The 22,221-nt window shown below is 44.0% G+C and overlaps 1 protein-coding gene across 1 annotated transcript in view; it reads left to right on the plus strand.

Annotated features, from left to right (window-relative positions):
- The window catches only part of LOC129830865 (potassium voltage-gated channel subfamily KQT member 4-like), a 131,845-nt gene that overhangs the window by 68,730 nt on the left and 40,894 nt on the right, over nt 1–22,221 (plus strand). The window contains exons 2-3 of the mRNA XM_055893674.1: nt 18,042–18,132; nt 21,031–21,157. Coding sequence (XP_055749649.1) covers nt 18,042–18,132; nt 21,031–21,157 — 218 coding nt within the window. The remainder of the gene's footprint in view (nt 1–18,041; nt 18,133–21,030; nt 21,158–22,221) is intronic.

The raw sequence follows: 22,221 nt of genomic DNA on the forward strand, positions 1-22,221 counted from the left end.
TGAACAGTTGCATATCGCGGGGGCTCTTCGATGCTATTGCAGTTCGCCACAGGATGTTTTTGTGCTGGTCGAGGGCAGTCAGGTCTGGAGTGAACCAAGGGCTATATCTGTTTTTGGTTCTGCATTTTTTGAACGGAGCATGCTTGTCTAATATGGTGAGGAAGTAACATTTAAAGAATGACCAGGCATCCTCAATTGACGGGATGAGGTCAATATCCTTCCAGGGTACCCGGGCCAGGTCGATTAGAAAGGCCTGCTCGCAGAAGTGTTTTAGGGAGCGTTTGACAGTGATGAGGGGTGGTCGTTTGACCGCGGACCCGTGGCGGATACAGGCAATGAGGCAGTGATCGCTGAGATCTTGATTGAAGACAGCAGAGGTGTATTTGGAGGGCAGGTTGGTCAGGATAATGTCTATTAGGGTGCCCATGTTTACGGATTTAGGGTTGTACCTGGTGGGTTCCTTGATGATTTGTGTGAGATTGAGGGCATCAAGCTTGGATTGTAGGACTGCCGGGGTGTTAAGCATATCCCAGTTTAGGTCACCTAACAGAACAAACTCTGAAGCTAGATGGGGAGCGATCAATTCACAGATGGTGTCCAGGGCACAGCTGGGAGCTGAGGGGGGTCGGTAGCAGGCGGCAACAGTGAGAGACTTATTTCTGGAGAGATTAATTTTTAAAATTAGAAGTTCGAACTGTTTGGGCATAGACCTGGAAAGTATGACAGAACTTTGCAGGCTATCTCTGCAGTAGATTGCAACTCCTCCCCCTTTGGCAGTTCTATCTTGACGGAAAGTGTTATAGTTGGGTATGGAAATCTCAGAATTTTTGGTGGCCTTCCTAAGCCAGGATTCGGACACGGCAAGGACATCAGGATTGGCAGAGTGTGCTAAAGCGGTGAGTAAGGCAAACTTAGGGAGGAGGCTTCTGATGTTGACATGCATGAGGCCAAGGCTTTTTCGATCGCAGAAGTCAACAAATGAGGGTGACTGGGGACATGCAGGGCCTGGGTTTACCTCCACATCACCCGAGGAACAGAGGAGTAGTAGGATGAGGGTGCGGCTAAAGGCTATCAAAACTGGTCGCCTAGAGCGTTGGGGACAAAGAATAAAAGGAGCAGATTTATGGGCGTGGTAGAATAGATTCTGGGCATAATGTGCAGACAGGGGTATGGAGGGGCGCGGGTACAGCGGAGGCAAGCCCAGGCACTGGGTGATGATAAGAGAGGTTGTATCTCTGGACATGCTGGTCTCAATGGGTGAGGTCACCGCATGTGTGGGGGGTGGGACAAAGGGGGTATCAGAGGTACGGAGAGTGGAACTACAGGGTCCATTGCAAACCAAAACAATGATAATGAAAACTAGCCTGAACAACAGTATGCAAGGCATATTGATATTTGAGAGAGACATACAATAAGGCATAAAGTGATTGCAGGTCTTGATTGGGAGAGCTAGCTAAAACAACAGGTAAGATAACAGCAGCAATAACAGGGTGTTAGTCTAACACAGCAACAACAGGTAAAAATGGCGACGACTAGGCAGAGAGGGTCGGATTAACTACACACAGATCCTGAGTTAAAGTACAGAGCCGACAGGTAAAGCACAAATAAACAGAATGGAGTACCGTGAATTAATGGACAGTCAAGCATGCATCAGCTATGTAGCCAAGTGATCATAGTGTCCAGGGGGCAGCCGTAGATGGAGCAGAGGAGGCCTCCACTAAGCTAGCACGCGGCGTATAAAGTTAGTAGCCCGGGGGGTGGTCTGCTCAGACGGAGGGGGTCTGGCGCAGTGGCGCTAGCGCTAGCTCTTCAGCTAGCCGGCAGATGGGCCTAGCTCGAGGCTAGCTCAAGGCTAACTGGTGCTTGCTTCGGGACAGTGGTGTTAGCCAGTAGTAGCCACTCGGTTGCAGCTAGCTAGCTGTGATGATACGGTGTAATTGTCCAGAGCTTGCGTCAGGAATCCGGTGATGTGGTAGAGAGAAAGCAGTCCTATATGCTCTGGGTTGATATCGCGCTTGCAGCTAGCCGGCAGATGGGCCTAGCTCGAGGCTAGCTCAAGGCTAACTGGTGCTTGCTTCGGGACAGAGGTGTTAGCCAGTAGTAGCCACTCGGTTGCAGCTAGCTAGCTGTGATGATACGGTGTAATTGTCCAGAGCTTGCGTCAGGAATCCGGTGATGTGGTAGAGAAAAAGCAGTCCTATATGCTCTCGGTTGATATCGCGCTTGCAGACTGGCAGGTATTGGCCCGGTATTGAAGCTGGCTGTGTCCGAGTTGAGGGTGAAGACCGCAGCAGTGGCTAACTGACTACTAGCTAGTAGCTAGTTATCTGGCTAGCTTCAGCTTGGGGTTACGGTTCTAAAGTATAAAAAAAAATAGCAGGTCCGTACCACATTGGGTGAGGCGGAATGTAGGAATGTATATTCAGTTCCTAGATGGAAAGTGAAATTAAAATATATACGAAATGTATACGAAAAATACGAAGACTATTTACTATTTACTATTTACACGCTACAGGACAATACAGGACAATACAAACACACGTCCGACTGCTACGCCATCTTGGAACACCTAGTTGTATTGTGTAACATGAAGTCCTATGAGTGTCATCTGATGAATATCATCAAAGGTTAGGGATTCATTTTATCTATTTGTGCTTTTTGTGACTCCTCTCTTTGGCGGGAAAAATGGCTGGGCTTATCTGTGTTAGGTGGGGACCTAACATAATCGTTTGGAGCTTTCGCTGTAAAGCATTTTTGAAATCAGACACTGTGGCTGGATTTAAACTAAACGTTTAAAAATGTTGACTGTCACCTTGATGGCGGTAATTTGTTTTCATTATTTGTCAGCTAACTAGGCTCCCAGTTAGCTTTTACCCCCCCCCCCCCCCCCCCCCCCCCACACACACACACACCCTTTCAAGCGTAGCTAGCTAGCTAGCCCTACTTACTGCTGCTGGCCAAATTATATATTTTATTCATAAATAAAACCTCTCAAATGACCTACTTACTTTAGCATGAACTTCTTTTGAGATATTTTCTGACAACCATCTCACTTGTTTCTCCAGTTGTCAGTTCGACCACACACCCGTTTACACACTAATTTGTGATACCCAAACTCAAAAAGGACAGTTGATCAAAAAGAAAATGTGAATCTTGTTGCTAGGCTACCAGTTCGTGCTTTTAGCTTGCGGTTTGCATGCACCTTTATCCAGAGGGAATACGAAGGGAAAGTGGATACCTAGTCAACAATTATAGCTAGTGTTTGAAAAAATGATAAGGATTTAATATTTGTCATTTGTTGAGCATGTCCTCCACTCAAATAAGCTTCAGAAATGTTCCTTATTTAGCATATCAAGATCTTGATATGGACCTCAGTCAAGAGCATATGCCTTGGTACGTTTTCTCAGCACATACATGTAGGTCTACTATTTGTCATTGTATACAGAAAATAAGATGTCCACATAGGCCTATCTCAGGATATCTAGTAAGTCAATATCCGGTCTTAAGTGTATGATATCCGGAGGCAATCCATAAATGCTTTCTTTGTGCATGAAAGAAAAATATGTATTTCATATTTGTCAATTGAGCATGTGTTGAACTCAGAAATTATCCTTATTGGCAGCATATCAAATCAAACTTTATTTGTCACATGCGCCGAATAAAATATGTGTAAACCTTAACGTGAAATGCTTACTTACAAGCCCTTAACCAACAGTGTAGTTCAAGAAAGAGTTAAGAAAAAATGACCAAATAAACTAAGGTAAAAAATAATAAAGTAACACAATAAGGAGGTATATACAGGGAGTACCGGTACGGAGTCAATGTGTGGGGGTACAGGTTAGTCGAGGGCATTTGTGCATGTACTGTAGGTAGGGGTGGAGTGACTATGCATAGATTAAAAAGCATATCAAGATCCGGATATGGACCTCAGCCAAGAGAAACATATCTGAAATCAATATAGCTTGAATATGCTGAGAACCCAGATATGTGATGTATACAGTCGGTAATTGTCATGAAGAGAGAAAATAGGATGTCCCATATCTCAGGATATTGAATGAGTTCATATCCGACCATAGGAAATGTCTATGTGTAATATTCAGAGTAATCCCAACATCATATACACTACCGTTCAAAAGTTTGGGGTCACTTAGAACGGTCCTTGTTTTCCATGAAAACATACATGAAATTAGTTGCAAAATGAATAGGAAATATAGTCAAGACGTTGACAAGGTTATAAATAATTATTTTTAATTGAAATAATAATTGTGTCCTTCAAACTTTTGCTTTTGTCAAAATCTTCAATTTGCAGAAATTACAGCCTTGCAGACCTTTGGCATTCTAGTTGTCAGTTTGTTGAGTTAATCTGAAGAGATTTCACCCCATGGTTTCTGAAGCACGTCACACAAGTTGGATTGGCTTGATGGGCACTTTTTTTTTTTTTTTTTTTTAACCTTTATTTAACTAGGCAAGTCAGTTAAGAACAAATTCTTATTTTCAATGACGGCCTAGGAACAGTGGGTTAACTGCCTGTTCAGGGGCAGAACGACAGATTTGTACCTTGTCAGTTCGGGGATTTGAACTTGCAACCTTCCGGTTACTAGTCCAACGCTCTAACCACTAGGCTACGCTGCCGCCCCACTTCTTATGTACCATACGGCCAAGCTGCTCCTATAACAGCTCAATAGGGTTTACATCCAGTGACTGTGCAGGCCACTCCATTATAGACAGGATACCCACTGACTGCTTCTTCCCTAAATAGTTATTGCATAGTTTGGAGCTGTGCTTTGGGTCATTGTCCTGTTGTAGGAGGAAATTGGCTCCAATTAAGCGCTGTCCACAGGGTATGGCATGGCATTGCAAAATGGAGTGATAGCCTTCCTTCTTCAAGATCCCTTTAACCCTGTACAAATCTCCTACTTTACCACCACCAAAGCACCCCCAGACCCTCACATTGCCTCCACCATGCTTGACAGATGGCGTCAAGCACTCCTCCAGCATCTTTTCATTTTTTCTGCGTTTCACGAATGTTCTTTGTGATCCGAACACCTCAAACTTATTTGTCTGTCCATAACACTTTTTTTCCAATCTTCCTCTGTCCAGTGTCTGTGTTCTTTTTCCCAACGTAATCTTTTCTTTTCATTGGCCAGTCTGAGATATGGCTTTTTCTTTGCAACTCTGGCTAGAAGGCCAGCATCCCAGAGTCGCCTCTTCACTGTTGACATTGAGACTGGTGTTTTACAGGTACTATTTAATGAAGCTGCCAGTTGAGGACTTGTGAGGCATTTGTTTCTCAAACTAGGCACACTAATGTACTTGTCCTCTTGCGCAGTTGTGCACCGGGGCCTCCCACTCATTATATTCTGGTTGGAGACAGTTTGCACTGTTCTGTGAAGGGAGTTGTACACAGCGTTGTATAAGATCTTCAGTTTATTGGTAATTTCTCGCATGGAATAGCCTTCTTTTCTCAGAACAAGAATAGACTGCCAAGTTTTAGAAGAAAGTTATTTGTTTCTGGCCATTTTGAGCCTGTAATCGAACCCACAAATGCTGGTTCTCCAGATACTCAACTAGTCTAAAGACAGCCAGTTTTATTGCTTCTTTAATCAGAACAACAGTTTTCAGCTGTGATAAGATGATTGCAAAAGGGTTTTCTAATGATCAATTAGCCTTTTTAAAATGATTAACTTGGATTAACTAACACAACGTGCCATTGGAACACAGAATTGATGGTTGCTGATAATGGGCCTCTGTACACCTATGTAGATATTCCATAACAAATCAGCCGTTTACTGCTACAATAGTCATTCACAACATTAACAATGCCTATACTGTATTTCTGATCAATTTGATATTATTTTAATGGACAATTCTTTTTTGCTTTTCTTTAAAAAACAAGTACATTTCTAAATGACCCCAGACTTTTTTGAACGGTAGTGTATGTCTAAAAGACACATGAATTCAGAATGTCAGGATTTGGTGCATATCCACAAAACTCCAAATATATACATTGGACATGGTCTGTATTCTCTAGAATATCAAAAACCAGTCATGTAAAGATATTGACCCCAGTCGGTGGGGATGTGATTATTGTATGTTTTGCATTTAGTTGTGTTTTTGATTTTGGTTCCACATTGTGAGCGGTATGTGTGCTGGTCCTGGTGGTTATGGGTGCGCTCGCAACCATGCCTGACCGGGCATCGGGCTGGGCTTTCCCTCCCTTGGAAAATGTCTTTGGGGCTTTGCCATGCCGGCGTCTGAGGTTGGGTGGGTGCAAGCGGTTGTTTTAATTGAATGAATAAATAAATAAACACTGATGGCATGGTGACAGATGGTTAAAAAAATCCATTGTGCCTGTTTTTTTTTTTTTTCATTCCTATACTATAAAGGCCTCGGGATTCAAGTAAAGTCCATTTTTTTATTGCACTTGCAGTATGCATTTTCAAGAACATTTATAGTAGTAGGTCAAGGCACTTACAAACAAAATGCCCATCCTAAATTCTATTAAAAGCCTACTTCCATGAAAAGTAATGTAGCTCAGAATGCTTCACCAAAAATGGCAGTCCATTCCCTATATAGTGCACGATGTTTCCTACTGTTGCTCAAAATGAAAGAGGCCTATTCTGGCTGTTTATTTGGACCAGGCTGTGTTTTCTGGCTGTTTATTTGGATCAGGCTGTGTTTTTGTGTAGCTGGACAGAGAGGTACTGTCTGTTTACAACTAGCTTGAATTTCAAAGAAACTTCAAATATACACAAGACACAACAGTGTTGGATTTGAAGACATGTTTCCTTGCAGAGAGCCAAATGCTGCTGGAGAAGTCTCCTGTTTTTTTTCTCAGTCTGTAGTAAGAAACAGTGGTCAAACCAACCTAGAGTTGAGGTGTAGCTGAAAGGCAAGATTCCCATTGTTTTGTTAATGTGGTGAATAGATACTGTGTCTGTATACACACTGCTCAAAAAAATAGAGGGAACACTAAAATAACACATCCTAGATCTGAATGAATGAAATATTCTTATTAAATACTTATTTCTTTACATAGTTGAATGTGCTGACAACAAAATCACACAAAAATTATCAATGGAAATCAAATTTATCAACCCATGGAGGTCTGGATTTGGAGTCACACTCAAAATTAAAGTGAAAAACCACACTACAGGCTGATCCAACTTTGATGTAATGTCCTTAAGTCAAAATGAGGCTCAGTAGTGTGTGTGGCCTCCACGTGCCTGTATGACCTCCCTACAACGCCTGGGCATGCTCCTGATGAGGTGGCGGATGGTCTCCTGAGGGATCTCCTTTCAGACCTGGACTAAAGCATCCGCCAACTCCTGGACAGTCTGTGGTGCAACGTGGCGTTGGTGGATGGAGCGAGACATGATGTCAAAGATGTGCTCAATTGGATTCAGGTCTGGGGAACGGGCGGGCCAGTCCATAGCATCAATGCCTTCCTCTTGCAGCAACTGCTGACACACTCCAGCCACATGAGGTCTAGCATTGTCTTGCATTAGGAGGAACCCAGGGCCAACCTCACCAGTATATGGTCTCACAAGGGGTCTGAGGATCTCATCTCGGTACCTAATGGCAGTCAGGCTACCTCTGGCGAGCACATGGAGGGCCGTGCGGCCCCCCAAAGAAATGCCACCCCACACCATGACTGACCCACCGCCAAACCGGTCAAGCTGGAGGATGTTGCAGGCAGCAGAACATTCTCCACAGCGTCTCCAGACTCTGTCACGTCTGTCACGTGCTCAGTGAACCTGCTTTCATCTGTGAAGAGCACAGGGCGCCAGTGGCGAATTTGCCAATCTTGGTGTTCTCTGGCAAATGCCAAACGTCCTGCACGGTGTTGGGCTGTAAGCACAACCCCCACCTGTGGACGTCGGGCCCTCATACCACCGTCATGGAGTCTGTTTCTGACCGTTTGAGCAGACACATGCACATTTGTGGCCTGCTGGAGGTCATTTTGCAGGGCTCTGGCAGTGCTCCTCCTGCTCCTCCTTGCACAAAGGCGGAGGTAGAGGTCCTGCTGCTGGGTTTTTGCCCTCCTACGGCCTCCTCCACGTCTCCTGATGTACTGGCCTGTCTCCTGGTAGCGCCTCCATGCTCTGGACACTACGCTGACAGACACAGCAAACCTTCTTGCCACAGCTCGCATTGATGTGCCATCCTGGATGAGCTGCACTACCTGAGCCACTTGTGTGGGTTGTAGACTCCGTCTCATGCTACCACTAGAGTGAAAGCACCGCCAGCATTCAAAAGTGACCAAAACATCAGCCAGGAAGCATAGGAACTGAGAAGTGGTCTGTGGTCACTACCTGCAGAACCACTCCTTTATTGGGGGTGTCTTGCTAATTGCCTATAATTTCCACCTGTTGTCTATTCCATTTGCACAACAGCATGTGAAATGTGTTGTCAATCGGTGTTGCTTCCTAAGTGGACAGTTTGATTTCACAGAAGTGTGATTGACTTGGAGTTACATTGTGTTGTTTAAGTGTTCCCTTTATTTTTTTGAGCAGTGTATATGCAAGCCACTTGCTAATGTATATTCTACCAGACATTTATCCCATAGTGTATTTGTGGCTTGTCATCCCATTTAGGATGGTTTGGTTTGTGTCCCGTTCTCACTCAGGCTACAAATATCCCCTCTCCTGGACTGGCTACATCGGTTGGCTGGGTTTGCTCTTGTAGTGGGGTGTCAGATGGGGAAAAAATCCTGCGGTTCAGAATGTCTCCTCACCCCCAGGTTCATTGGCAGAGGGTCACAGCAGGCCATACAGGGTGACCGATCCAATGACCAGTCCTACAGTAGGTGTTTACGGGTGGAAGGGAGAAGGCAGGGACCCCCAGAGCAGGCCCAAATTGTGTCCGTTCAGAGAGTGCAACAGCTGGGATGAGAGAGAGGGAGACACACACACGTACACACACGTACACACACACGCACACACGCACACACGTACACACAGAGAGAGACACACACAGAGGGAGAGATTTCAATTGTATACTCCTTACGTCTGCTCTCCTCGTCTCCTTCTCAATACCCATTGGAGTAGGTCAGAAGGGAGGGACCTCTGGCTTTCTTATCCAATGGGTTTTTATGAGGAGAGCGGATGTAAGGAGTATGCAATTGAGATCTTCCCATAGAGGTACAGAGAGAGTTTCCAGAAGGCCAGAAGGTGGTATTGCTTCTGACCAAATGCTTTTACCTGTCATGGCCAGTCTGATAATACAGTAATAAAAAGTAATCATTTTTCATTCATCTGGCCTGTTTTTGAGGAAAACTGATAAGGATTGATGCAGGGAAATGGAAAATGACAAAAGCCTTAAGGGCCTATGCAAAAAATGACATTAAGTGCTTACTGGTACGTGTTTAACCATGTTTCTTCTCATATAGTCATCAATACAGTATAATTTCTCTCAATTTTAATTGTGACTCTCATTACCTTGTGAGACAGTGTTATTGACATAGTTTAGTCTGATATCAGTTTGTTTATATGGAAACCAAAAACCACCCGGGAGGAGCCATACAGCAGATTATACTCCATTCGACCTCCTCAGAGACAAAAGAGACTGTGCTGATTTGGTGGATTTTCTACTGATGCGCCTCCTTAATTGACATTTCTCTGAAGGGAGCTGGAGAAGGGTGGGGGGGTGTTGTGGCTAAAACTGTTCCCTCAGCTGAAATGTTGAAATGCGACCTCCCGCACATGGACAATGCATGGTCTATATATCATACGTTTTTACCGTTATCATTTTTCTGACCTCCAGGATTTTGAGGCAACGAACAACTAAGCAGATTTTGGTGGATTTTTTTGCCCCAATGTTTCCAGTTAATTGCTGATGCACAAAGGGGGTGTTGTCTTTCAGACCTGGGCCAGGTTTCCTGATAGCGATGGAACTCAGGCTAAAGCGTGTTTTTAAGGATGCATCTTAAAAATAATGTCCTAAAAGATGTCACACCCGTTTCCCGAAACACCGCGCAGTGCTCTCGTTACAAAGGGAAACTCAACTGTGTTACAGGCGCTGTCCCGTGCTGAACATAATTCAAGAATATACTGTACACAATACAGTGCTCCCTTAAAGAGAATACATTTTCTGTAGCCTATTATGTATTATGTTTGCCATGTGTTATGTATTATTTGTGTTTTCTCCTGCTATTTTGTATGTTATGTTTGATATTTGTTTTCAGTTTGTGTAAACTGTGAGCATGAATGAATAAAGCCCAAGTCAGTCGCTTGTTCCATCGTCCGCTATAGAACATAAACGTCAGTCGCTTGTTCCCTCGTCCGCTATAGAACATAAACGTCAGTCGCTTGTTCCATCGTCCGCTATAGAACATAAACGTCAGTCGCTTGTTCCCTCGTCCGCTATAGAACATAAACGTCAGTCGCTTGTTCCATCGTCCGCTATAGAACATAAACGTCATTCGCTTTGTACGCTATAGAACATAAACGTCAGTCGCTTGTTCCCTCGTCCGCTATAGAACATAAACGTCAGTCGCTTGTTCCCTCGTCCGCTATAGAACATAAACGTCAGTCGCTTGTTCCCTCGTCCGCTATAGAACATAAACGTCAGTCGCTTGTTCCCTCGTCCGCTATAGAACATAAACGTCAGTCGCTTGTTCCCTCGTCCGCTATAGAACATAAACGTCAGTCGCTTGTTCCCTCGTCCGCTATAGAACATAAACGTCAGTCGCTTGTTCCCTCGTCCGCTATAGAACATAAACGTCAGTCGCTTGTTCCCTCGTCCGCTATAGAACATAAACGTCAGTCGCTTGTTCCCTCGTCCGCTATAGAACATAAACGTCAGTCGCTTGTTCCCTCGTCCGCTATAGAACATAAACGTCAGTCGCTTGTTCCATCGTCCGCTATAGAACATAAACGTCAGTCGCTTGTTCCATCGTCCGCTATAGAACATAAACGTCAGTCGCTTGTTCCATCGTCCGCTATAGAACCTAAAGGTCAGTCGCTTGTTCCATCGTCCGCTATAGAACATAAAGGTCAGTCGCTTGTTCCATCGTCCGCTATAGAACATAAACGTCAGTCGCTTGTTCCATCGTCCGCTATAGAACATAAACGTCAGTCGCTTGTTCCATCGTCCGCTATAGAACATAAACGTCAGTCGCTTGTTCCCTCGTCCGCTATAGAACATAAACGTCAGTCGCTTGTTCCCTCGTCCGCTATAGAACATAAACGTCAGTCGCTTGTTCCCTCGTCCGCTATAGAACATAAACGTCAGTCGCTTGTTCCCTCGTCCGCTATAGAACATAAACGTCAGTCGCTTGTTCCCTCGTCCGCTATAGAACATAAACGTCAGTCGCTTGTTCCCTCGTCCGCTATAGAACATAAACGTCAGTCGCTTGTTCCCTCGTCCGCTATAGAACATAAACGTCAGTCGCTTGTTCCCTCGTCCGCTATAGAACATAAACGTCAGTCGCTTGTTCCCTCGTCCGCTATAGAACATAAACGTCAGTCGCTTGTTCCCTCGTCCGCTATAGAACATAAACGTCAGTCGCTTGTTCCCTCGTCCGCTATAGAACATAAACGTCAGTCGCTTGTTCCCTCGTCCGCTATAGAACATAAACGTCAGTCGCTTGTTCCCTCGTCCGCTATAGAACATAAACGTCAGTCGCTTGTTCCCTCGTCCGCTATAGAACATAAACGTCAGTCGCTTGTTCCCTCGTCCGCTATAGAACATAAACGTCAGTCGCTTGTTCCCTCGTCCGCTATAGAACATAAACGTCAGTCGCTTGTTCCCTCGTCCGCTATAGAACATAAACGTCAGTCGCTTGTTCCCTCGTCCGCTATAGAACATAAACGTCAGTCGCTTGTTCCCTCGTCCGCTATAGAACATAAACGTCAGTCGCTTGTTCCCTCGTCCGCTATAGAACATAAACGTCAGTCGCTTGTTCCCTCGTCCGCTATAGAACATAAACGTCAGTCGCTTGTTCCCTCGTCCGCTATAGAACATAAACGTCAGTCGCTTGTTCCCTCGTCCGCTATAGAACATAAACGTCAGTCGCTTGTTCCCTCGTCCGCTATAGAACATAAACGTCAGTCGCTTGTTCCCTCGTCCGCTATAGAACATAAACGTCAGTCGCTTGTTCCCTCGTCCGCTATAGAACATAAACGTGACCTAAAAATAGGATATGTTGACAAAGGTTTTTGTTAATGTTCAACAAGTCATTGTAGCTTAATGGCAGGCAGGAATTGCACTTCAAGTAAGCCTACAGATATTCTACAATTTAAAGTAATTCAACATGAAGTTAAGCGACATTGCCATAGACCTAATATATGTTGACCCCACGGTTATTGGTTAGGCTACAGGGAAATACGTGAGCTTTTAGATATAGGCCTAATATATACGAATATTGAAGCGCCACAAATGGAGCATAATGGCTTAATACTAGGTAGGTCTATCGATTACACATACATTAATGTGATGTCAATATTAACCAAATGATATAATAGCTAGATTGTTATAACATTGTAAACGTAGGCTATTTATATGAAACTGTGATGATTTCTGTGGTCACAGAGAGACCGATGAGCATCTTCATTGTATGTTTGGCTGAGTTTTTCTGCGAGTTAAGTGATGCTGGAGGGCAAACGGTAGTCTAACTACGCACTTAGCTCTTCTACTAGTGGTCTGAGGTGATTTCAAATGCAAAGTTAATAAAGACTGTTTTGGGAAATGGTTTGGAAATTTAAAGCTGCAATATGTAACTTTGTTGGGCAACCTGACAAAATTCACATAGAAATGTGTGTTATCGATCGTTCTATTGAAAGGAAGTCTAGGAAGCAATATCTGTTCTCTGTGCGCGATTTCTATGCTTCCCCTTAAGTTATATATATTTTTAATCTTTTCGGTTTTGTACACAAGCTTCAAACAGCAGAAAATACAATATTTTTGGTTATGGAGAATATATTTCACTGTGGTTTAGATGGTACAATGATTATATACACTATACTCGCTTGTTTTGTCACAAACTGAAATTAGGCGAACTATTAGAATATTAGCAATCAGGAAATGATGGCGCGATTTCTGCGTAGTGCATCTTTCAAAAGGCTCTTTATTAAGAGGGTTCTAAAGATTAACTTTGTCTTAAGATACTTTTGGGAAAGCGGGCCCTGGTGTACAGTTCTCAGACCTGTTTAATTTAACTATTATAATATGACCCATGCAGACTGGTGTCGTATTCATTATGGCACACCATAGCAAAAAAAATTGCAGCGGAGAACTTAAGTGTTTTTCACTCTGCAAGTTCAGCTAGTTCCTCCCTTTTTAAGTCCCTTTTCTACCTTTTTTAGGAGGTCCTAAAGATGAAGCAAATGTATGCTTTCCATTTTGATTTGTGGGTTAATTAATGACAATTGAAGGAAGCGGTGGCCAGAGAATAATATGAGGTAGTAATGTTTTATTGGATGCGTTTTATGCCCAAGCGGCACAGTAGTGGCTGCCGCTGCGCGAAATGGGGCAGGCCGGCACAGTGGTGGCTTGTGTTTTGACGCGCTAGAATAACATGTGGTATAAGGCTTTGCACCCACCGGATCATATCCACAAGAAGTTATCTTTTGAATTACGTCCTATTCATCTATTCACAGAAGTGTTTGATCAGGCGAGGCACACACACACACACACACACACACACACACACACACACACACACACACACACACACACACACACACACACACACACACACACACACACACACACAAATATAGTAATTTGAGGGCGTTTGTTTATTCATTCATGCTCAGACATTAAGCTCTGCCCATGCCTCTGGTTACACTGTCAAACTCTGTGTTTTCTGCATTATAGTTGTTTTCCAGACAAAGACACATAAAACACATAAACACTACTGTGTTGTCACAAAAAACTTATAGTATGGAAAGTCACTCCTCAGACTAAGAGGTCACTCCTTCACTATGCACTGTGTGCTGGGGTTTCTGGTGAGTCAGTTTATTGTTCTGAGATTCACTATGCACTGTGTGCTGGGGTTTCTGGTGAGTCAGTTTATTGTTCTGAGATTCACTATGCACTGTGTGCTGGGGTTTCTGGTGAGTCAGTTTATTGTTCTGAGATTCACTATGCACTGTGTGCTGGGGTTTCTGGTGAGTCAGTTTATTGTTCTGAGATTCACTATGCACTGTGTGCTGGGGTTTCTGGTGAGTCAGTTTATTGTTCTGAGATTCACTATGCACTGTGTGCTGGGGTTTCTGGTGAGTCAGTTTATTGTTCTGAGATTCACTATGCACTGTGTGCTGGGGTTTCTGGTGAGTCAGTTTATTGTTCTGAGATTCACTATGCACTGTGTGCTGGGGTTTCTGGTGAGTCAGTGTATTGTGCTGAGATTCAATCTTTATTTCAAGTGGTTCTAGATTTTAGGGACTGACTGGAATTCTTTAAATCTATAGACTTTTGTCTCTTTTCCTATCCTTGCTTAGTTCAACCTGGGGTTGAACTATTAAAACAATATAACCCAGAGGTGGATGTCGACAATCCTCTATAAAAACAATATAACCCGGGGGTGGACGTGAACAATCCTCTATAAAAACAATATAACCCGGGGGTGGACGTGGACAATCCTCTAAAACAATATTACCCGGGGGTGGACGTGGACAATCCTCTAAAACAATATTACCCGGGGGTGGACGTGGACAATCCTCTAAAACAATATAACCCGGGGGTGGACGTGGACAATCCTCTAAAACAATATTACCCGGGGGTGGACGTGGACAATCCTCTAAAACAATATAACCCGGGGTTGGACGTGGACAATCCTCTAAAACAATATTACCGGGGGTGGACGTGGACAATCCTCTAAAACAATATTACCCGGGGGTGGACGTGGACAAACCTCTATTGAAAATGTTTGTCTCAGGGGTGGACGTGAACAATCCTCTATTAAAATTGTTTAAACTGGAGGTGGACGTGGACAGTCCTCTATTAAAAAGGTTTAACCCAGGGGTGGACGTTGACAATCCTCTATTAAAACAATATAACCTAAGATCAGTTTAGCCTTTTAGATCACAATGAGTTAGATTACAAGGACGGGGGAAGTTGCACATCCTAGATCAGCACTCCTCTGAGATGCATGATACATACGTCTCCTGGTGTATTCTCTCCCTGGTTGACATTCCTCCCAACTGACCGTCTGAACTGTCCGGAGGATCTGTCAGATCTCTACGGCATATGTGTCTTGAGTTCCTTTCTTCCTGTTGCCCTAAATGGTGGGGTCAGTCCTGTTGCCCTAAAGGGTGGGGTCAATCCTGTTGTAGCTACTACAGTGTGTCTGACTCTGACATTGGGTTGTTGTCAGATCCTCTGGGATTCCATCCCTGGTCACCCACACCAGTCAGTCATCCTCTTCCTTCCTTCATTTACAATGATCATCTGTGGTTGTGTGTGTGTGTGAGAGTCTGGAAGGAAATGGTTCTCCCCTATCTCCCTCTGTGTCCTTTCTCCCCTGTTTACTGTAAAGAGAAGGCAATGACTGGATGGATCGACTGTAGTAGACTCTTGTAGTGTGTGTGTTAGAGATGGAGATAGTGGATAAGGACAGGGAGTTCTCTGTCCACTCTGTGTCTTATTACTCTTTCTCTTTATTGTTTAAAAAAAGTCAAGTTTCAAGGTTATTTGCCACATATTTGAATACAGTGGACATCTTACTCACCAGAGCTGAACAACATTATCACTTTGTCATTCATTACAGTGTTACCATCACCCTTGTTGTCCAACAGACTAAACATAATCACAATTATGGCTTTGTTGCCACACATTCCGTTAAACACTAACCAGTGTGATTGTCATTCCTTCAGTGATGACCCATCTATATCCACTTAGTGTGATTGCTCCATTCATACAGTAGTGTATCTTAGGTTAGATTGTTGTTGTCATAATAGAGGGTTTTAGCAGTCATGGCCTTCGTTAGCTCTCACCAGAGATTAGAGAGAATGTGCGTGAAAGAAAGAGGGAGAGGAGGGGGGAGTGTGATGGAGAATGTGTGTGATTGTGAGCAGGAGACTGTTTGGGGTTGTGAGAAGTGTTCTCATACTGTGAGACCTGGCCTCTACCCCAGCAGCATACTGTGAGACCTGGCCTCTACCCCAGCAGCTGCCACCTGGCTAATCCTACTGTGCTCCCAGAATATTCACATGAGAGAGGGAAAAAAAACTCCACTGGAATCACCTGGAATGGAGTTGGGGCAACGGCACTGCTCCAACTGTCAAAGAACCTTGTGCGTTCCAAAAGTACTGGTATTGTAATCAAATTGTCTTAGTCACATGCACCGAATACAACCTTACAGTGAATGCTTACTTACGAGCCCCTAACTAACAATGCAGTTAAAAAAAAAAAACGGATAAGAAATGAAAGTAACAAGTAATTGAAGAACAGCAGTAAAATAACAGTGGGACTATAATCAGGGGGTACTGGTACAGAGTCAGTGTGCGGGGGCACCGGTTAGTTGAGGTAGTATGTAGGTGGAGTTAAAGTGACTATGCATAGATGATAACAACAGAGAGTAGCAGCGGTGTAATTGTCTGGGTAGCTATTTGATTAGCTGTCCAGGCGTTTTATGGCTTTGGGGTAGAAGCTGTTTAGAAGCCTCTTGGACCTAGACTTGGCGCTCCAGTACCTCTTGGCATGAGAGGTAGCAGAGAGAACAGTCTATGACTAGGGTGGCTGGAGTCTTTGACAATTTTTAGGGCCTTCCTCTGACCCTGCCTGGTGTAGAGGTCCTGGATGGCAGGAAGCTTGGCCACGGTGATGTACTGGGGCATTCGCACTACCCTCTGTAGTGCCTTGCGGTTGGAGGCCGAGCAGTTGCCATACCAGGCAGTGATGCAACCAGTCAGGATGCTCTCGATGGTGCAGCTGTAGAACCTTTTGAGGATCTGAGGACCCATGCCAAATCTTTTCAGTCCCCTGAGGTGGAATAGGCTTTTTCGTGCCCTCTTCACAACTGTCTTGGTGTGCTTGGACCATGTTAGCTTATTGGTGATGTGGACACCAAGGAACTTGAAGCTCTCAACCTGCTCCACTGCAGCCCCGTCGATGAGACTGGGGGCGTGCTAGGTCCTCTTTTTCCTGTTATCCACAATCATCTAATTTGTCTTGATCACGTTGAGGGAGAGGTTGTTGTCCTTGCACCACACAGCCAGGTCTCTGACCTCCTCCCTATAGGCTGTCTCATCGTTGTCAATGATCAGGCCTACCACTGTTGTCATCGGTAAACTTAATGATGGTGTTGGTGTCATACCTGGCCATGCAGTCATGAGTGAACAGGGAGTACAGGAGGGGACTGAGCACACACCCCTGAGGGGCCCCTGTGTTGAGGATCAGAGTGGCGGATGTGTTGTTACCTACCCTTACCACCTGGGGGCGGCCCGTCGGGAAGTCAAGGATCCAGTTGCAGAGGGAGGTGTTTAGTCCCAGGATCCTTAGCTTAGTGATGAGCTTTGAGGGCACTAGGGTGTTGAACGCTGAGCTGTAGTCAATGAATAGCATTCTCACATCGGTATTCCTTTTGTCCAGGTGGGAAAGGGCAGTGTGGAGGGCAGTAGAGATTAAATCATCAGTGGATCTGTTGGGGTGGTATGCAAATTGGAGTGGGTTTAGGGTTTCTGGGATAATGGTGTTGTGAGAATGTGTGTCCACTCAGCATGCCAGACATTCTGTGCAGAGTACAACACCATAACTGTAATTGTCAAATACATCTACTGTGGACACAATGCAAGGCTGGATGAATGTGTGACATTGTCCCACAGAAGTAACCAGTGTCCATTGTTCCGCACACTCACGTTAATAATCTATACTAGAGGACAATGAACTACAATGAAAAAAGAAAACCATTTTTATCTAATAGCCATGGTCTGTTTCTCCCTCTCTCACCATATAAACACTTGTCTGCCTAATATCTATTTTTGTGTCTGTCTAAGCATTTGGCTATGTTTAGAGTGTATGTTGACCGGTCTGTGTGTGTGTTACAGTTCCTGCTGGTGTTCAGCTGTCTGGTTCTGTCTGTGTGTGTGTTACAGTTTCCTGCTGGTGTTCAGCTGTCTGGTTCTGTCTGTGTTCTCCACCATACCAGACCATCAAAAGATGGCCAACGAAGGCCTCTTCATCCTGGTAAGCCGTCAGCCCCTGTCTCCTATCCACCATACACCCAGCTCCAGGGGCCAGGTGTACCAAGTGTCTCAGTGTAGGAGGGCTGATTTGGGATCATTAAAAAAATCTATATATATATTTTATTTTTTACACTAACAGTACAAATTGCCCCTGCCAAGTGCCAACCCACCTTAACACGAGTTTAAATCAGTAATGTGTTAGCCTGAGTACCCGTCTGGTTTTGCTTTCAACATCACTATATCATTGCCTTGTTTGGCAAGACAACAACAGGTTGGAGAAAGCAGAGGCAGACTGGAACCTACAGTAGCTAAGTTGATATACTGTTAGTGTAAACACTGGTTATCACACTGAATCTTCCTCTCCATTTATCTGACTAGCCCAGAATTGCCCAGGCATTGCTCCTAAGTGGTAGGATGGTTTAGGGGCAGCTATATAAACCATATACTGTAACATCATTTTTCACACCTCGGTTCAAATACTATTTGAAATCTTTCAAATACTTTGAATGTTTACTCTAGCCTGCCTGGAGTGCCATATGGGTGGGGTTTGTAGTTTTGGGACTGTTCTGTTGGTTCCATTGTGCCAGGCAAGCTCAATTAAGCTTAGCTAAAGTATTTGAAATGATTCCGAATAGTAATCGAATCCAGGTCTGCCAATTCCTGGACCGTGTGTGTACTGCATTTGTCTGAGTGTGTTTACAACATCATACCGGGGAAGACCTACAGAGTGTCTGATTCTGCGTCCTGTCACACCTGCCGCTGAGTGTGTGTGTGTTCCGCGGAGGAATGGCAATGTAAGAAACGGTGGTGTAAGCAGGCGGGAGGACTCAGGTGTTTGTTGAGTATACAGGAAATCCCAGACATGAACCAGTAATCCAAACAGCCATAATCACTACTTCCTCTTTCATCTTTAGGAGGATGGCTTTCTGTTTTTACTCTCTGCCTCTTCCACCTGTTTAATTTCCCTCCCTTCCTTTCCCTTTTTCTTCTTTTACACTCTGCCTCTCCTTTTACTCTCTCTCCCTCGTCCCCCCTTTCTCCCTTTCTCTTTTTCTCTCGTTCTCCCAATCTTTCTTGCTCGGTTTCTCTCTCCTGTTTGCCCTCCCCTCTAACTGTTAATTAATGGTCAAACTTGTATTTTATGATTCTACATAATGACATTCACTCTTTGAATGAATCTTTTAGCCATTATTGAGCTTTGCTTATGTGAACATTACTGTAATGGAAGATTGAGCCAATTTACCCGCTAATGCAAATTAAATATGGGAAATGGAACAGAGATAGACAAACATGAATTCATTACTATATACAGTTGAAGTTGGAAGTTTACATACATCTTAGCCAAATATATTTAAACTCAGTTTTTCATGCTTCCTGACATTTAATCCTAGTAAAAATTCCCTGTTTTAGGTCAATTATGATCACCACTTTATTTTAAGAATGTGAAATGTCAGAATAATAGTTGAGAGAATTTGTTATTTCAGCTTTTATTTCTTTCATCACATTCCCAGTGGGACAGAAGTTTACATGCACTCAGTATTTGGTAGCATTGCCTTTAAATTGTTTAACTTAACTGCCTCATTCTTCCTGACAGAGCTGGTTTAACTGAGTCAAGTTTGTAGGCCTCCTTGCTTGCACACACTTTATCAGTTCTGCCCACAAATTTTTGTGAAATACCTTGACTTTGTTGTCCTTAAGCCATTTTGGCACAACTTTGGAAGTATGCTTGGAGGAAAACGGGGGATGCATGCAAGCCGAAGAACACGATCCCAACCGTGAAGCACGGGGGGGGGGGGGGGGGAGATCATCTTGTGGGGGTGCTTTGCTGCAGGAGGGACTGGTGCACTTCACAAATTAGATGGGATCATGAGATAGGAAAATGATGTGGATATATTGAAGCAACATCTCAAGACATCAGTCAGGAAGTTAAAGCTTGGTCGCAAATGTGTCTTCCAAATGGACAATGACCCCAAGCATACTTCCAAAGTTGTGGCAAAATGGCTTAAGGACAATGAAGTCAAGGTATTGGAGTGGACATCACAAAGCCCTGACCTCAATCTTATAGAAAATTTGTGGGCAGAACTGAAAAAGTGTGTGCGAGCAAGGAGGCCTACGAATCTGACTCAGTTACACCAGCTCTTTCAGGAGGAATGGGCCAAAATTCACCCAACTTATTGTGGGAAGCTTGTGGAGGCTACCTGAAACGTTTGACCCAAGTTAAACAATTTAAAGGCAATGCTACCAAATACTAATTGAGTGTATGTAAACTTCTGACCCACTGGGAATGTGATGAAATAATAAAAGCTGAAATAAATAATTCTCTCTTCTATTATTCTGACATTTCACGTTCTTAAAATAAAGTGGTGATCCTAACTGACCTAAAACATGGAATTTTTACTTGGATTAAGTGTCAGGAATTGTGAAAAACTGAGTTTAAATGTATTTGGCTAAGGTGTATGTAAACTTCCGACTTCAACTGTATATTTTGATTTGTTTAACACTTTTTTGGTTACTACATGATTGTGTTATTTTATAGTTTTAATGTCTTCGCTATTATTCTATTCTGGTAAAAATAAAGAAAAACCCTTGAATAAGTAGGTGTGTCCAAACTTTTGACTCGTACTATATATAGCACCATTCTCTTTTCTTTGTCCTTCTCTAACTCTTTGTCCATTGTCTCAGATTATCATTTTGTAAACAGATGGCGAGCTTCTCTAACTGACCTTGCTGTGACCCTATGCTGATCTGTGGTGTTAAGTTGGTTTCCTCATAATGACCCATGACTGACCCTCTCCCTCTGACCCTCCCCCTAGATGAGGTTGTAATGATCATGGTGTTGTCTCTGTCTCCCCCTACAGGAGGTTGCAATGATCGTGTTGTTCTCTGTCTCCCCCTACAGGAGTTTGTGATGATCGTGGTGTTTGGTCTGGAATACGTTGTGAGGGTTTGGGCGTCCGGCTGCTGCTGTCGCTACAGAGGATGGCAGGGGAGACTACGCTTCGCCAGGAAACCCTTCTGTGTCATAGGCAAGACGCTGTCTCTCTCTGTCTCTCTCTCCCTGTCTGTGTGTGTGTGTTTATTCACCGACAAGATAATGTGTAAGTATACAGTCGTGGCCAAAAGTTTTGAGAATGACATATACATTTTCACAAAGTTTGCTGCTTCAGTGTCTTTAGATATTTTTGTCAGATGTTACAATGGAATACGGAATTATAATTACAAGCATTTCATAAGTGTCAAAGGCTTTTTGACAATTACATGAAGTTGATGCAAAGAGTCAATATTTGCAGTGTTGACCCTTTTTCAAAACCTCTGCAATCCGCCCTGGCATGCTGTCAATTAACTTCTGGGCCACATCCTGACTGATGGCAGTCCAGTCTTGTATAATCAATGCTTGGAGTTTGTCAGAATTTGTGGGTTGTTGTTTGTCCACCCGCCTCTTGAGGATTGACCACAGGTTCTCAATGGGATTAAGGTCTGGGGAGTTTCCTGGCCATGGACCCAAAATATCGATGTTTTTTTCCCCGAGCCACTTAGTTATCACTTTTGCCTTATGGCAAGGTGCTCCATCATGCTGGAAAAGGCATTGTTTGTCACCAAACTGTTCCTGGATGGTTGGGAGTAGTTGCTCTTGGAGGATGTGTTGGTACCATTCTTTATTCATGGCTGTGTTCTTAGGCAAAAGTGTGAGTGAGCCCACTCCCTTGGCTGAGAAGAAACCCCACACATGAATGGTCTCAGGATGCTTTACTGTTGGCATGACACAGGACTGATGGTAGCGCTCACCTTGTCTTCCCGGACAAGCTTTTTTCCGGATGCCCCAAACAATCAGAAAATGGATTCATCAGAGAAAATGACTTCACCCCAGTCCTCAGCAGTCCAATCCCTGTACCTTTTGCAGAAATCAGTCTGTCCCTGATGTTTTTGCTGGAGAGAAGTGGCTTCTTTGCTGCCCTTCTTGACACCAGGCCATCCTCCAAGTCTTTGCCTTACTGTGCGTGCAGATGCACTCACACCTGCCTACTGTCATTCCTGAGCAAGCTCTGTACTGGTGGTGCCCTGATTTTGCAGCTGAATCAACTTTAGGAGA

Source organism: Salvelinus fontinalis, chromosome 32 (assembly GCF_029448725.1).
Source record: "Salvelinus fontinalis isolate EN_2023a chromosome 32, ASM2944872v1, whole genome shotgun sequence".
Lineage (NCBI taxonomy): Eukaryota > Metazoa > Chordata > Actinopteri > Salmoniformes > Salmonidae > Salvelinus > Salvelinus fontinalis.